The sequence below is a fragment of the Saccopteryx bilineata genome, chromosome 1 (genome assembly GCF_036850765.1).
Source record: "Saccopteryx bilineata isolate mSacBil1 chromosome 1, mSacBil1_pri_phased_curated, whole genome shotgun sequence".
NCBI lineage: Eukaryota > Metazoa > Chordata > Mammalia > Chiroptera > Emballonuridae > Saccopteryx > Saccopteryx bilineata.
In genome coordinates, this window is record NC_089490.1 from 178,545,760 (window position 1) to 178,563,423 (window position 17,664).

General features: G+C 39.4%; 1 protein-coding gene and 1 long non-coding RNA gene across 4 annotated transcripts in view; one reads left to right on the forward strand and one right to left on the reverse strand.

The window, feature by feature from the left end:
- Positions 1-11,956, forward strand: part of KLHL2 (kelch like family member 2) — a 117,752-nt gene extending 105,796 nt beyond the window's left edge. For all 3 annotated transcript variants that reach the window (XM_066280186.1, XM_066280196.1, XM_066280205.1), the window contains 6 exons: positions 3,672-3,869; positions 4,301-4,402; positions 6,021-6,149; positions 7,175-7,315; positions 9,498-9,641; positions 10,838-11,956. In XM_066280186.1, coding sequence (XP_066136283.1) covers positions 3,672-3,869; positions 4,301-4,402; positions 6,021-6,149; positions 7,175-7,315; positions 9,498-9,641; positions 10,838-10,866 — 743 coding nt within the window. In that variant the 3' untranslated portion in view covers positions 10,867-11,956. The remainder of the gene's footprint in view (positions 1-3,671; positions 3,870-4,300; positions 4,403-6,020; positions 6,150-7,174; positions 7,316-9,497; positions 9,642-10,837) is intronic.
- Positions 11,957-12,666: 710 nt separating this feature from the next.
- On the reverse strand, positions 12,667-17,281 carry LOC136320256 (uncharacterized). Its single transcript, XR_010728284.1, has 4 exons — positions 17,063-17,281; positions 16,901-16,941; positions 13,648-13,850; positions 12,667-12,790 (listed from the first exon to the last, which is right to left on the reverse strand). It is a non-coding gene; the product is annotated as an uncharacterized lncRNA (long non-coding RNA).
- Between the last annotated feature and the right edge of the window lie 383 nt (positions 17,282-17,664).

Below are 17,664 nucleotides of genomic sequence, written 5' to 3' on the forward strand. Positions count from 1 at the left end.
GGTGGTGTAGCTCAGGTCTCTCCAGGAACCTGAGTCACTGCCCCTCCTCTTTACTTCCTCTTTTCCAAAAGGCCTTTTGCACTGATTGGAGCTGGAGAGGTTTCTGGGGGTGGGTCAGTTGGCCTTTTGCTAGGCTTGTGCTCAATGGAGGGGGTGCTCCTCCCCCACATATGGCCACTTCAGTATTGGAGAATGACTCAGTACAGGTATTCTCTCCATCACCATTTGTGTCCCTGTGCCTCAGTCCTCCCACTCTACTTACGCAAGATCAGTCATCTCAGTTCTCCTCGTCCCCGGAGCCCCAAGTAAGTGGCTCTGAGTGAGATTTTCTGCTCTGGCCCTTTAAGGCTGCTTCTGTTTCTATGCAAGCTGTTTCCCGTAGACAGAAATCCTGCTCTTTTCCCCCACTCAATGCTGTCAGGTTGTCTCTTATAGTTTCTGGGTCTCTAGGCTGGGACTCCGGCCCTGGGGCTGAGGACCCCCGCCTCTCAAGGTCTCTCTTCCCACAGTGAGAGTTTCTCTGGGCCCTCAGCTGCCCCTCCCTCCTGGGAGCAAGGGAACACCCACTGCATCCCCATACTTCCTACTGGTCTCAGTGTGGTTTCTTCTGTGTTCCTTGGTTTTGGAGTCCTGTTCTTTTAATCCAAAGTTGGTTTTTCACGATGATTGTTTTTAAATTAATTTGTAATCCAATTTGGTCCTGGGAGGTGGCAGTTTGTATGTCTGCTTACTCCACTGCCATCTTGGAATTCCTCGATGTTAATCTTGATTATTTGGTTAAAGTAGTATCTGCCAGGTTTCTCCCCCATACCATTAAAATTCATTAAAAATATGAGTTTTTTACTATCTTTACAGTTATATTTTTTTATATTCATGTCAAAAATATCTGGACCTTATTTTGACATAAGAAGTAAGATGGGGATTTTATTTTTTAATGATGATTCAGTTGTCCCAACACTTTTTGTTGACTAAGCTAGTCTGCCTCCCTTCACTCGTTTGAAATGCTGTCTTTATCATATAATAAATTTCTACATTTGCTTGGTTTTATTCTAAATTTTCTGTCCTGTTCTATTGGATTGTTTTGCCTCATGCATCAAAACAGAACAGTTTATTTTTGTGGGGTTTTTTTTTTGTATTTTGCCAAAGTGAGAAGCAGCAGGGAGGCAGACAGACTCCCACATGCACCCAACTGGAATCCACCCAGCATGCCCACCAGGGGGTGATGCTCTGCCCCTCTGGGGTGTTGCTCCACTGCAATCGGAGCCATTCTAATGCCTGAGGTGGAGGTCATGCAGCTATCCTCAGTGCCGGGGGCCAACTTTGCTCCAATGGAGCCCTGGCTGTGGGAGGGGAAGAGAGAGTTAAGAGAGAAAGGAGAAGGCAAGGTTGGAGTAGCAGATGGGAGCTTCTCCTGTGTGCCCTGGCCAGAAATCGAACCTGGGACTTCCACACACCAGACTGATGCTCTACCGCTGAGCCAACCAGCCAGGGCCCAGAATAGTTTTAATTACTGTGCTTTATAATATGTTTTGGATATGTGATGGGACTAGTTATAGGACTAGTAGTCATAGCACTCATGTATTTTATTCCTTCATATGGTTCTGTATGTTTCTTGGTAAGTTTATTCTTACATATTTTATCTTTATGCTTACTGTTGGCTGTGGAATCTTTCCTAGTAGTTATAAGTGGCTTATAAATTCAATCTGATTCTTGGTTTCAGGAATCCATTTCTTTTTTATCGCACCATAAGTCATTGAACTAGATCCATTCCAAACTGCACTTTTCATGAATAAAGATACCTTCACATCCCACCCGCTTTATATTGTAGCTGCTGTCCTTTAGCTAACTGTAATCTTGGCCAAACCACTCTAACTTCTGTGAGCTTTGGTTTCCTGTAAGTTTGGGGAGTGATCACTTCTTTTAGTTGAAACTGTTCTCCATCCAGAGTGTTTCTGGGGAAATCTCACATCATACATTAATTTATTTTCTTCTTCCTTGTCACTTGGTAAACATACCATACTGTCACCAAGATGTGATAGATTTTTGTTTTGTTTGTAGAGAAAATAAAATGAACATTTCAGTGCCTCAGATTCCACAGTGAACATTCCCCAGGGTTACTATGATTTTGGATCTAGAACATTTTTGTGCTAAAATATGCTGCTTGTTACATCACTGCTCATTGGCCCCCAGGCTCTCCCGAGAGATCTACCACACTTCTTGCTTTTGGGGGTGCTCAGGAAGTCAAATGGTTATCCTTAAACATTTGCTAGTTCTCTGCCTACTTAAATTGCACATTGCCCAATTTACGTAGGCAGACACTCTCAAATGACCAGAAACAGCCTAAGGATTCATTTCCTGATCGAACCAGGGACTAAAAAATCATTCCCTTCCCTGACAGGAAGCTGCCAACACAGGCAGCTCCACTGGGCCTGGAAAGAGTCTTGATGCCGTCCATATGAACAGCTGGGGCTGGGGGATAAGCATCAGAGCGTAAGACAGGAGGGGTAGTGGCACACACCCTGCCTGCTGACAGGAGGGGAAACACCAAGCTGGTCCAACACTTTGAGCTGTGATTCCTGGGTTCTCCACTGGGACTCAGAGAACTGTGAGGCCCGTGCCTGCCCTCAAGCTGGGCCAGGAACAGAAACGTGACAGAATTTAAGACAACAAAAACTTGAACAATTTAAAGCAATGATATTGCAGACCATATAAGATTTATTAATCTTAAAATAGTTATATTTGCTCTAGGGGTTCAGGTGCTACAGATAATCCCTTCAGGCAAAAGTGGTTTGGGGAAGGCCTCGTAGAGAATGTGCACTTTCACTGGGGCTGGAAACATGAAAGCAGAGTGGATAGGGAGAGGAGCTTCTCCCGGGACAACTGGAAACTGAAAAGGTGGTTGAAACCTTAGTCTAGCAATGTATTTCTCTGTCTGGGGATCACCTGACATCTCATTTGCCTTGGGGTCAGCACACTTTTTCTTAAAGAATCAGAGAGTAAATAGTTTAAGGCTTTGTGGGTTATATGGTCTCTGTTACACTTACTAAAATGCCACTGTGCTATGAAAATGGCCAGAGACACTACACAAATAAATGGATGGGGCTGTGTTCTAATAAAACTTTATTTATGGATGCTGAAATTTGAATTTCATTTAACTTTTTGTGTGTCATATAACATTCCTTTTTTAAAAAATTTTATTGTTTATAACCACTTAAGTGTAAAAACCATTCTTAACTCACATTTTCTATAAAAACAGCCTGCAGGATGTACTTTACTGACTCCTAGGATAGCCCACTAAAACGACAAACTGGGAACATGTTATGCAAATTAAATAGAAACATGTAAAGTAGAAGATTCAAAATTGAAAGCCAGGGCAGTAATACATGGATTAGAGAAGTTGGCTCACTATTTAATTCTGTAAATAAGTCTTTGAAGAAGCCCAGAGTTAAAACAGGACTTCAGCTCATGCCACTGCATTTTTTAATAATCTTAGAGAGGAGGACAGTTGAGTCATCACAGTCGTGCTAATGACTTAGGACCTATTCAGTTAGGATTCTCTTAAGAATACCGGATGTAATGACAACAGCTGTAGGCATATTGGAAAGCAGTCTTTAGGTAATTGTGGTAATTTGGTCTTATATTCGTCATTAACTGCTGTCTTTCTTTTGCAGGGATGGTCTATATGGCCGGGCTGGTCTTTGCTGTTGGTGGCTTTAATGGTTCCTTACGAGTCCGCACTGTAGATTCCTACGACCCCGTGAAAGATCAGTGGACCAGCGTTGCTAACATGCGAGACCGGAGAAGCACTTTGGGGGCTGCTGTATTAAATGGACTATTATATGCTGTGGGAGGCTTTGATGGGAGTACAGGTGACTTCCTTATCATTTATTTTTCACATTGCTGTTAGAATTAACATAGTGATCATGTTTCTAGAACAAATCTTGGTACTATTAGGGGACACATCAGTGTTTTAATAGGTAAAAAGATAAATAAAATTCCATCAAGAATTCCTTTTAAGTGATATAAGAGTGGTAAGTATATAAATTTTCCTTCTTAAGCAGCAGCATCCGTCATCTTACTAAATTTAGTAAGCTAGTATGTGTCAGTGCTTGGATAGGAGCCCTCTGGAAAAGAAATTATTCCTATTGCACTTAATCAATGTGTTTACATTCTATCATTTTTCTCATAATTTTAACACACCTGAAGTATTGTTTGCTGTTAATATATATATATGTAGAGGAACAATCAGCTTACATTTTTTTCTGGAGGAGGAAATGAAGAGCTTTGTGCTTCATTACAGGTTTATCATCTGTGGAAGCATATAACATAAAGTCTAATGAGTGGTTTCACGTGGCTCCCATGAATACGAGGAGGAGCAGTGTTGGAGTTGGTGTTGTTGGAGGTAGGTGCTGATGCTTCCTGCAGGTGAACATTTCTAGGTACATGTAGCTGCTTGTTAGGAGTGGTTCTTCTAGTAATCTAAACATGAGTTTTCTAAATGGGCAAGTGACCATTTAAAAAGGGAATGTAGTAGTTATTAATCTCTTTAAAAAATTAGCTTGTCTATATAAACTAACCCATATAAGGCCCTCCTTCTCTCACTCTATCACCCCCTTTTTTTTCTTAAGTGAGAAGAGGGGAGGCAGAGACAGACTCCTGCATGCGCCCTGACCAAGATCCACCTGGCAAGCCTCCTATTGGGCAGTGCTCTGCCAATCTGGGGCTGTTGCTCCATTGCTCAGCAACTGAGCTATTTAGCATCCGAGGCGAGGCCATGGAGCCATCCTCAGCTCCCGGGGCCAACTTGCTCCAACCGAGCCATGGCTGCAGAAGGGGAAGAGAGAGACAGAAAGGAGAAGGAGAGGAGTGGAGAAGCAGAGGGTTGCTTTTCCTCTGTGCCCTGGCTGGGAATTGAACCTGGGATGTCCATACGTCAGGTAGACACCTACCATTGATCCAGCCAGCCAGGACCTCTCCCCTTCTCTTACTCTTTCTCTCCCTCCTTCTCTCCTGTCTTCTTTCCTCCTTTCTCTCTCTTCATGTGTAAACTATATAAAACTGTTAACCAATATTAAAGCAGTTGTTTGGGGAACAAATTAGATGGCATATACACAAAATTTTATTTTTGGTGAAGGGCTGTTTAACATTGAAGGGCTAGGTTGCAATATTTATTTATTTATATTCTATTTTGTCCCCTAGCAGAGTTTTAAGAAAGGCTATAAGTATTTTTGGTATGATTTTTTTTTTCCTTTTTCCTTTTTTTGCTTGGGTAAATTTGTGGATTTCCCTGCCCTCCCCACTGTGGGTATAATTCTCTACACTAACTTTTTTCTTTAACAGTTTTCTTGAGAGATAAATTACATGTCATACAATTTATCCATTTATAGTGTACAATTCAGCCTGCATCCATTAGAATTCAATTTAGAACATTTTTATTATCCTAAAAAAGCAGGTCTGCTCCCCTTAGCCATCAGCAAATACTGCTCTACTTTCTTTCTCTATATAAGTTTTACATTTCTTGCCATTTCATATTTATGAAAATATACAGTATGTGGTCCTTTGTGACTGGCTTCTAGACTTAGCATAATGTTTTCAGGGTTCATTTTTGCTGTAGCATTTACTGGTAACTAATTTCTTTTTATTGGCAAATATTTCATTGTACAGTTACTAATTGGTTTAACTTTTTAAAAAAGTGTACTAGGATAACTTTAATATTTAATTTTTTTCTTCCAGGGTGTTGTTCACTTACCAATAGTGTTACCCAAAGATATAATGAATGTACTTTCTGTTCTGTCAGGCAGATTATTGACGCAAATGTTAAATTAATATCATCACATATACCCTGCCAATCTTCATAATGTGATTTGGTAACTCTATATATTACCATTAGCCAAGATTTTAATAGTGTGTAAAAATCAGTAACACTTTAAAGGGAAACTGCTACCATGGAGGAAAATATATTATGTTCTGTCTTGAAAAACTAGCTTTTTCTGAATGTGGCTTTGTGGTTCCATGTTCAGGCTTGCTGTATGCTGTAGGGGGCTATGACGGAGCTTCACGTCAGTGTCTGAGCACGGTGGAATGCTATAACGCTACAACGAACGAGTGGACCTATATAGCAGAAATGAGTACCAGGCGGAGTGGAGCAGGTGAATAGGAATCTCATCTAGCAATTGAAGCATAAAAATGACAGAAAGGAATGATATCCCTTTATGTTCTCAGAAAATACGTACTGACTCTAATAACACTATTAAAATGTTTTTTGAATTACTCGGGTAGTGGTCGGTAGCTGTACTAATTCCACTTGGTAAAATTTCTAAGTGCTGTACATAAAGACTTCTCTGTTTCATTTAGTTACTTACATTGTTTGACATCCCTGTTTTTTGTTTTTAGTGCTAATTGAGGAACTTGCTTAATAATCACATCTCTTCATATTCATTTCTTAGAAATTTTGTGCTTTAATACTTACATAAAATTTCCCAGGGTTGAGAGACCAAAGAAAGAGGCTGCAAACTCCAGCATTACATTATGAGTTTATTGAGGGAGCTTACATACCAGCTGTGTCTTGAGCTGCAGCAAGAGGACGGGGTCCCTCCTGCCACATGGCAGGCACTAAGGGGTGGTATAGGACAGGGCAGCACTGGGGCGTGACCACCCAGATAAGGAGAAAATGCCTAACCTGCTTGCCTGGGGTAGGGAGAAGACCTGTCCCAGCAGCCCACACACTTGGGGTGGTGGGAAGGGTCAGTAGCCCCTGAGGGAATTTAGAAGAAGTAATCTCTGTTCTGGCTGGAAGGCCCAGAATCAGTCACGTCAGGGAGCAGTCTCTCCTCCACAGTACTGGCTTGCTTTTATGAAAGTTGTTTACAAAAGGATCATGTTAATGGCCTTCCCTCTCTATGTGTTTTACCTGCTCATTACTTTTATTCTATTTGACATACCTTTTTTTTTCAGAATAATAGTTCTTACTGAGATTCTCATTTGTCTGTTCTATTCATTTCCCTTTCTTAGATTCTACACATTAATATCCACTTTCTTAAATTAAAAATATATATACTTACTTTTACAATGAATAATAATTTCAAAAGTTTTAGTTACAAGTTTGTTTGAATAAACCCTAGTATAAAATCTTTGTCCCTTTTACTCTGCTATAGTTTGGTTCTTTGTTTTATAGGTGTTGGTGTGTTAAACAACTTACTGTATGCTGTAGGGGGTCATGATGGCCCTTTAGTACGAAAAAGTGTTGAAGTTTATGATCCCACCACCAATACCTGGAGGCAAGTGGCAGATATGAACATGTGCAGAAGAAATGCAGGTATCTGTCTAGTTTACAGTTGTAACATTTATATGAATTGTATATACAGTTTTATGTATCACTGTGTATTTCCTTTGTTCTTTTACTGTTCTATGTTCTCTAATAGACCAGATCGTTAAAGGCAGAATCTCATATAATAATCCTCCACAGTGAATGCTTAGTATAGTGTCTGGAACATAGCAGGTTGTTGGGATACGTCAGTTACTGTACAGTTTCTCCTAGTGGCTGTCTTGGGTGATGAATGTAGAAACTAAACTAGAAGAGTCCTTTTTATTTGATACTTGAATTAATTCATTCTTACCATAAATCTTTTTAAGTGCTTACCATATATCATGTATTAGAGATCCTAGTTTTTAGGAAATTTAATCAAATTGAGTAAATATTTATACCAGATTAAAAAGCTAGTGTTTATCTGAATTTGGAGAGGAAGCCCAAAGAAGCTAACCCTCATGTAATCCAGTTCAGGATTTCTAGGAAATAGAAAAGCGGAAACAACAAAGAATTTTAAGAAAGCTGAGGTCTTCAAGATTAGGACACTAACTACTTGAAAAGAAGATCCATGGAAGGGAAATGGGAATTGAAAGTAGATTCATGATAGCTAATTACACTGCTCACAAAAATGAAGAGATCAGGGAACGTGCAGATCCTCCAGTACTTTCAGCCTTTTGTATAGTGTATTTCATCAGTGAAATAAAACTTGGTTTTGCATCTCATTAGCATAATCAAACAACTTTCCTTGACTTGTTTGCTTTTCTGATGTTCTTGTTTAATTAAAAAGAAATCAAATGCTTCTTTTTTATAAAATATAGAAATAAATGTTTATCTTTTAACTCAGCATTTTTTGGTAAAAGTTTATATTAATAGTTGTGCAAGTATGCAAAAAGTATGCAAAAAAATATGAAAGCGGTATCCTTGTCCATTTCAACATCATTGATAAGAGCATTGATAGAAGAGCTGGGTTGCTGAGCAATGGAGCAATGCCCCAGATAGGCAGAGCATCACCCCTTAGTGGGTTTGCTGGGTGGATCCCAGTCAGGGTGCATGTAGGAGTCTTTTTCTGCCTCCCCTCCTCTCTCACACACATATACACTAAGAAATTTTTGCATTGATAAAAACCTAAAAATAACAATATAAGTAAAAAAATTACTCTGATGTCCATCAAAGACACTTAATAAATTATAGTATTATACATGGAATACTATGCAGTTGGTTAAAATTATGTAGATCTATATAAGCTATGGGAGATGTCCAAGGTATATTGTTTGGTGGGAGTGGGTGAGTGATAAAGTAGCATGTGTATTATGAGCTCCTTTGGGGTTAAAAAAGAAGTATCTGAGTATATATCCATAGAAAATAGCAGGAGTAGAGATCACAATTTCATTGTCATTATTCTAAGCAGTATAGGATTAGCGGTGATCTTTTCTTCTTCACACTTTTCTAGATTGTTTGAATTTTTGCAAAAGAAACAGTCATTACTCTAATAATAATGAAATAATATTATTCTCCCCTTTTGAAGGAGATAAAATAGTGAACCAGTTAGTATAATAATTAAAATTCAGAATCATTTTTGTCTTCTATTAAAATACCGTTTTTCTTAGGTTTCCCTAAGAAGTTGACTTTGGGAGAGTTATTAAACTTATTTGACCTTTAATTTTTCTATTTTTTTAAAAAACAAAATAAAGATTAAGATATAAAGTAAGGTTGTTGTGAAGATTTAATAAAGTAATGCAAAAATAAAGCAACTACTGCCTGGCTTATGGTGGCGCCGTGGATGAAGCATCAACCTGGAACTGTGAGGTCACCGGTTCGAATCCTCAGGCTTGTCTAGTCAAGGCACATACAGGAAGTAACTACTATGATATGAATAGATGCTTTCCGCTTCTCCCCCTCCTCTTTCTCAGTTTCCCTTTCTCTCTGTGTCTCTCCCCTCTCTCCAAAAATCAGTAAGTAAAAAAAAAAAAATCTAAAAAAAAGTAAAACAACTACTGCATAGTGACACCAGTAGGAGTTTAGAAGTGGTATTAGACTCTCACATATAAAAAAGAATTCCTTCCCTGTTTACTGTCTATTCTTGTCCCCTTCAAGGAAGTGTCTCTGGATCACCTCACTAAATATGTGTAGGGATATTCATAGTCATCCAAATATTTAAAACAATTGTTTATCTCTCTGATTTTTTTTGAAGGAGTTTGTTCCGTCAATGGTCTGTTATATGTAGTTGGAGGAGATGATGGTTCCTGTAACTTGGCGTCAGTAGAATATTATAACCCAACAACTGATAAATGGACAGTTGTGTCATCTTGCATGAGCACAGGGAGAAGTTATGCAGGTAATAGTTGTCTGATTTTCTTACAGTCTTACAGCATTATGATTTTTACATCAAGAATGTTTTTCTGTTATAACTTTTCTTACTTAAGCATAGCACTGGTTGAATTATAAAATATCATTTTGGTCTATCCTCTTAGTAAGGGAAATGGTAATTTAATAAAAATGATGAGTTTTTAAAAGTGTATGTTACATATTATTATGATAATAGATATTTATATTGCTTTAAATATTAGAATGTTTTAATAGCATTCTACTATTGATCTAATTATGAAGAAAAAAGAAGTGCATACTAATTAACCATCACTATTGTTTATGTATCATCCAACAATACCTAATAGGACTATATTCAATAGGATCCAGGAATAACATGGCCGAAAATGAGGGCAAAAGTGGTTTTTTTTGGTATTTTTCTGAAGTTGGAAACGGGGAGGCAGTCAGACAGACTCCCGCATGCGCCCAACCGGGATCCACCCGGCACACCCACCAGGGGGCGATGCTCTGCCCATCTGGGGCCTAGTTCTGTTGCAACCAGAGCCATTCTAGCACCTGAGGCAGAGGCCACAGAGCCATCCTCAGCGCCCGAGCTAACTTTGCTCCAATGGAGCCTTGGTTGCAGGAGAGACAGAGAGGAAGGAGAGGGGGAGGGGTGGAGAAGCAGATGGGCGCTTCTCCTGTGTGCCCTGGCGGGGAATCGAACCTGGGACTCCTGCACTCCAGGTCAACGCTCTACCACTGAGCCAACCGGCCAGGGCCAGGGCAAAAGTTTTTTTTAGCAGTTTCATTGATATAACTGACATGAAATAAATAGCATACATTTAAGCATATAATTTTATTAGTTTTGAAATTTGTACAAACCCATGAAATCATCATCACAATCACGATAATGAAAATATCACCCATAAATGTTTCTTTGGGCCCCTTTGAGTATTAGGTGGATTTTAGTATTTCCTGAGTAAAATTATTATTCCTTCATTGTAATTGCAAAGACCAAAAGGGTAATTCTGGATGAAACAGTCTGATATTTTGGTCTATAACTAAACGCATTTCACTGTCATTTAGTTAAAATGATGCTACTTTTGATACAGCATGATTCATTCAGTGCCTGTTGCTTCAGTAGTAAAATAAAGAATTCAGTATTTTCTCAGATATACAGAATGCTGGCTATAACTTGTTTTATTTCTTCATTTCTTTGCTCAGGGGTCACAGTTATTGATAAACCATTATGAGCCTAAAGGACATTTTTAGCGTATTTATACATGAGAAACAGACTTCAACAAGTATTTCTGAAGTGACTGAGAATCTAGCACTTCTCCACTTGCAGCTGCACTTTAAGTCTCCGCAGAAGATAAGATTGTCTGCCTTTATAGGCCTCAGATTCCGAAGATTATTTTTGGTAGAAGCACCATGTAGGCTTTTTCTGCAATGAGCAGCAGCTGACTGAATTTTAATAAGAAACTTGGACTGCAGTACCTACTCTGTAGTCTTTAGACTACAATTGCTTTCACAAAGACTAGTTATCAGCCTTGAATGACTATGAATTATTTTGTGAAGGAGGATAAAGTAATGTGTTGTTGTAAGATTAAATTTTATCTTTATTCCTTCTTATGAAAATCTGTATACATGGGAACTGAAAATCTTTGAACAGGTATTAAATTCTATGTAAGTATATGAATAGTTGAGGGATAAAACTGTTTGCTTTTATAAAATATCTTTGATTACATGAGTATAATAAATGGTGTGCATATAACTGTGTGTCTATATGCTTTCCTTTAAATATGTTTGAAAAGATGTTTGAAACTTGATTATACTATTTATAATTGGCACAGTACTTTGAATTATGCCAGTACTACATTGTAAAGAGTTGTATTTTTTGATATTTAACAATGCTTACTTAACACTTTAAAATGCCACTTCAGAGGAATGAACATGGTGTAACACACTTGAATATGTGTGATGCCAAACTTTTTAAAATAAATTGTAAATTATGCTTATTTATTATTTCCTTTGGTTTAATCTTGGTTATGTTTTGGTGTGTATTTTTAATTTTTTCTTTAAGTAACACTTGGCATGATCATTACTGCAGGTTTTTGATGAATATAATGAATGTATGGAATTCAACTGAATTTGCATGGTCTTAAGAATTTTTCCTGTGTGTATAAATTTAGCTGCTATTACAGAAGAGAGAACTTTCTGTGAGTATACATGTGTGTTGATCAGATAAAATTTTTCTGAGATTTTTAATTAATCTCACTTTAAAAATGACCAAAACATGTCTTTCTGGAATTATCTTTGAATAAAAGTTTGTATATTATTTGTTTTACATTATCCTTGATTTTTATCTATTTAGTTTGATATTAAGAAAGTTGCCTGTTCAGTTTTTCTTTTCTTTTGTAAAATTTTCATTTTCTAACTTCACAAATCAATATTTTTAGTTTGTTGCCAAAGTAACTTCTAAGGCAGGCTTATTAAATCAATAACTAAAGTCACTGAACATTGTTCTCCAAGAAAAAGTTACCTCCTCCGAGGAAAATCTCCCAAGGATTGGTGAAATACAAAGAGTATATAATCCTCTGTCCCTAATATGGACAGTACACAAGATAAAGATAACACAGATATCACGGGACCAAAAAGTAAGTCAAAGAAAAACATATCTCCTCTAAAGCAACTGAGAAATAAAATTGTGATTACAAAATAACAGGAATTGAGGAAATGGGAGTTGGGAGTGAGGACAGCTGAGATGCTGGACACAAGATGGGCAGAGAAGGGAAGGAAGAGGACAGGAGGTGACGGGATATGGTGGCTGTTCCTCAGGAGAGGCATTGAAAAGCATGAGCTGTTGCCAGAACCATTGGAGGAATTATACCTATGATACAATTCCTATTTAATATAGACTATTCACACTTAAAGGTAGAGCCATATTTATTTTTTATATAACAACACAAATTTTATTTCTCACAGTTCTTGGAAGCTGAGAATTTCAGGATCAAGGACCAGCAGATTCAGTGTCTAGTGTGAACCTGCTTCCTGTTTCATAGACTGTCTTTTCACTGCTTTACACGGCTGATGGATCTCTCTGTGGTCGCTTTCATAAGAGCACTAATCCCATTCATGGGATCCCACTTCCTCATACTGTTGCCTTGGGGATTATGCCTAAATTTGGGGGAGACATAAACATTCAGTCGATTACAGAGGTGTTTGGAGTAGGAAAAGAGGAGTGCTTCACAGAACATATTCTAACCCCCAAAGGAACTTAATTACAACTGTTCCAAAGCTCCCTCACCTTTAAGCACACCTACACAGTCTGAACTAGAACCTAGCACAATTGACAAGAATGCAAAAATTCTCTCCTCTGTTACTGACCTGAGACCACAAGAAATAACCTGTTGATCAATTGTTTCAGATATTCACAAACCAATATCAAGTATGCCAAGACCCAGATCTTCATTTTCCACATACAAATTTCAGTACCACTTAGATAATACTAAATAATTCAGTAGGTCAACTAATTATCTGAGGTTATATCTTTTTTTTGTTTTTTACTTTTAAAACAGGTTTATTTTCTCCTTATAAAAGTAATACACACACCATAACTGGAAAATACAGGAAAGTAGAATTTAATCACTCATAATCCTTACCACCTCAACTACAGTACATTAAATTTTTCCTCTAATTTTCTTTTTTATTTGGACCATTAAAAAAAATTACAATAGCTTTATTGAGATATAATTCACATACCATACAGTTCATCCATTTAAGGTGTACAGTTCAGTGGTTTTGGTGTATTCCAGAACTGCGACCACAGTAGATTTTAGAACATTTCATCATCCCTCCGAGAAACCCCATACTCCTCAGTGCTCACTCCCTATTTACCTCCAAACCAGCAGCCCTAGGTAACTGCTAATTTATTTTCAATTAACATGGAACCACATTTAATATTTTGTTGACTTTTCCACTGTATGTGGAAATGTGAAGAATGCAATCAGAAAATGAAAAACGCCTACGCTCACCTTACGAAAACATGAACTTCTCCTGTCATGTGGCTCCAGGCACATCCATTGATGTCAGCAGACATGTTGAGGATCTGATGAACTTGGAGCCCTGCTAGCAGTTTGATAGGCACACTGAGAAAAGTGTCTGGTGTTATCTTTCCTGATCACTTCCAAAACATGAATGAATGTGCCAGACAACTCTCCGTGAACCAAAGATGTATCTAAAAAAATTAAGGTTTTCTTAAAATAGGATCCATTCAGGTACCAAAGTCTCAAATACTAAGCATGTCAAATACCTCTTTTTCTTTCAAGCTTTAAATACCCGTTTTTCTTTCAAGCTTTAATAGCTATAGGATAAAATAGTTTGCTAAGACTTGTCATTAGCTGGATTCTATGATTTCAGCAGCTTCAAATATACCCCCTTGCCCTGCACCAGCCTGTGTCTTTCCAGTTTGAAACAGCTTAGGTTTGTTTTTGTTTTAAAGGTATTTAAAAGCATTCCTGACTTCTGTTACTGCGCACAAAAAGAGGTCAGAAGTTAAAGCAGAGTTGTCTTAGACATCCTGCCAAGGAAACAGCACCGGGTTTGAGCAGAGTTCAAAGCTAGATCCAAGTACCTGCATCATGAAGAAACTTGGCTGAAAGCAGTGGTGGAGAGGGTTATAGTGGGTAGTGTGTATGCTGCCAGGATACTTTCAGCTCTCATCTCATTGTTTATGAACTCTGGCCTATGATCGCTGCTGTTCATTATCATCCTTTATATTGAATAGATAACATGAGCACCCAGATATTTATCATCTCAACTTAATGTTTTTGTGAGACTTATTTTATTAGGTAAAAGGATAGTGTAATCTTACATAGAGATTTGCTAATAAGCCTCTTACTTTAGTTTGGTCTTTAGTGACCAAACTACTTGCCTCCTACTGACCTGTATGGCTGCCACTGTCTCATTTTTGAGAGCAGTCTATAGGGAAGAACAGAGTCACACTTTGAATCAAGATTCTAAATTTCTAATCCTGGCTTCAGGTCTCTTAAGGGAAAAACAAAGCCGTGTGACCTATTGGAAAGTACGTGGGTACAGGAATCAGATGACTCCGACTCCACATTTCACTCTGTATCACCTGCTTATTGTAACTTGAAACACATTACTTAACCTCTGTCCCTTATTTGTCTTCTGTAAAATAACACTAGTATCTATGTCAAAAATTTATTGTGGAGTCTGAAAGATATGTATATTAATGTGTTAGAAATAGAGGACCCTCAGTAAATTACCTCTATGGTTGTTTCTGAACCTCCTATTTCTTCATTGTAGGGAAATAAGTGAGTTGAGCTGCCATATCTTTATTTCCTCTCAGCTCTCAATCTCCAAGACTTAAAATAATTTGACCCCTCCCCATACATATACCTGCTCTGATTTAGAAAATGTAGCCAGAAATAATCAGCAGCATTTACTGAGCACTTCTTGTATTCCAGATACGGCGCAAAGGGCCTTAGTACATGATCACATTTAATTGTCATAACACAATAATTGAAATGTAGGTACTATAATAGCTGTTTTACTGAAAATTAGGTAAGACTTTGAGAAGTATCTTATTCAGGAGTATACTGCTAAGTGACAAAGCCTGGTAAGTCTGACTCCACAGTGCATGCTTTTAACACTACTTGACAAAGGGCACGAGGTTTGGGCACAGGGAAAAGTGTGAGTGGCAGTGCAATTGTACCCACAACCCGTCAATGGTGGGGGGGTGTGGAGCTGGACTGGCCTTGCACAGTAGTCCTGAATTGGGGGGAGGGGCTGGGCCTCGATACTCCGACTTCAACCAGCCTATAACTGGACTCAGGCTGGCCCAGAAAGGGGGTGTGGCCATGGGGATAGGTGACTCTTTGCTAATAATCAGCAACTGCACATGTACTTGAGTCCTGAAGCAGGGGACCAAGTTGGTGCAGCACAGTGTCCACCGGGACTCGCCTTTCCTATGCATAGGCCTCCTAAAAACAGGGATCTGCTGATCAGCTGAGGGACAGATCCTGTTTCTCTTCATTTGATGTGGCCGTTCTGTAGTGGAACTTTACAGAGAATGTGGCTTTTAGACACGGGGCAGTAAAAAGAGTGATTAGAGGTCACTGTACCTAAGGAGAGACATCTCTTGAGAGAACTTCCTCAAGTAGATGGTACCTGGATTAAGGGGTAGCAGAGGAGATGGTTATTCAGGCAGAAGAGCCAGTTTGACCATACTGGGAGAGGAACATTATTTTATTATACTGTAATTCTATATACAGCCCAAATGGTATCCTTGTGTGAATTTTAAGAAGGCACTCTTAAAGTGAAAGTTTAAGTTCAGATCTATCACACCATCTGCACGCTACTGTTATACCCTAGAATGCAGTATTTTAGAATTGAGAGAAGGCTGAGATGAGGCTAGAGCTGTAGACAAAATTAAAAGTATTCCAACCCTCTGCCCCCTCCCCTGGAACTTGCTGTCCTATGCAGGGATGGCAACCTCCAGGGACAGGAGCAGCCACTGGCTGCTGTCAGATCACTTTCCAAACCTGAGATGGGCTTTCTCACCCGCCAGATGGGGGTAACAGTAACTCACTCTGGATTGTTGCAGCAGATAGGCTGTGTTTGAAATTCTCCATCTTTCATATTTAGGGGTTCATGATACTTGGTCTGGGGACCAGTGGTGAGATTCAAATAATTTAACAGCCAGTTCTAGGCCCTAATGACCATTTTAAGTACTAAAAAGATTTATACTGAAAGGTAGTTTATTATTATTATTATTTGTACTTTTCTGAAGTCAGAAGCGGGGAGGCAGAGAGACTGCTGCATGCACCAAACTGGGATTCACCTGGCATGCCCACCAGGGGGCGATGCTTTGCCCATCTTGGGCGTTGGGAGCAACCGGAGCCATTCTGGTGCCTGAGGTGGAGGCCATGGAGCCATCCTTAGCACCTGGGCCAACTTTGCTTCAATGGAGCCTTGGCTGCGGGAGGGGAAGAGAGAGAGAGGAAGGAGAGGGGGAAGGGTGGAGAAGCAAATGGGCGCTTCTCCTGTGTGCCCTCGCTGGGATGGAACCTGGGACCTCTACACATCAGCGGACTCTACTGCTGAGCTAGGCAGCCAGGGCTGAAACGTAGTTTATTATTACATGCATTTAATACTTATATAAAAAAATAAAAGGTACAGAAAACTAGATTGTTATGTTTTAAAATAGTAATGAAAAAATAATACCTGACAAAATACAATAAAACTGTTATTTAAGATATTTACATATTGCTTCTTGATTGGTGTCCTCACTTGCAACTCTTCACCTATGGACGGAATGAACATTACAACGAGTGCTTAGAATACGCTGTTGCACAGATGAACATTAAAAAGGAGTAAGGAAAGTAAATTTGTGGTTTCCACACCGGGCAACTTTCAGGTACCCACCTTGGAGAGAACTCTGATTACAAGTGCCATTTTTACAATGGGTTGGCGGAACAATATCGGTCCTGCCCAACCGGTGGGAACCCACGAACCCCACCACTGCTGGGGCACAGGAGAATGACCTACATCCAGGGTCGATAGACCAGAGGAAGGCTGTCTGCCTGCCCGTAAACAAAGACCATCAGAACAGATTTTAAAACTCATACTATTATCTCCCCGGGTTTTGACCATGTATGTGCTCCCAGGTCTACATCTTAAAAGCACGGGCTGTATGTACCCTGGTACTCTTTTTTTTCCCCTCAATGGTGCTGGTGCCGGTGCCAGCCAAAGTCCAAGAAGAACCCAAGTTTCTCCAAGGCCACTGACTCCCCACGCACAGCGTAGAGGGATCCGTCCACGCCCCTTCACGACATCACGCTCCATCTCGCTGCCCCGCCCCCAGGTGCGCTTCGGCGCCAATCACTGACTGGTCGTCTCGGTCTCACTATCCTCACTCCATCCGGGGAGCCAATGGCTGGCACCGCCGGTGATTCGGTTGTGCAAGTCTCACGGCACCACACAGACCAATCACAGAGCCGAGAAGGCGGGGCGGGAGCCCTCGTAAG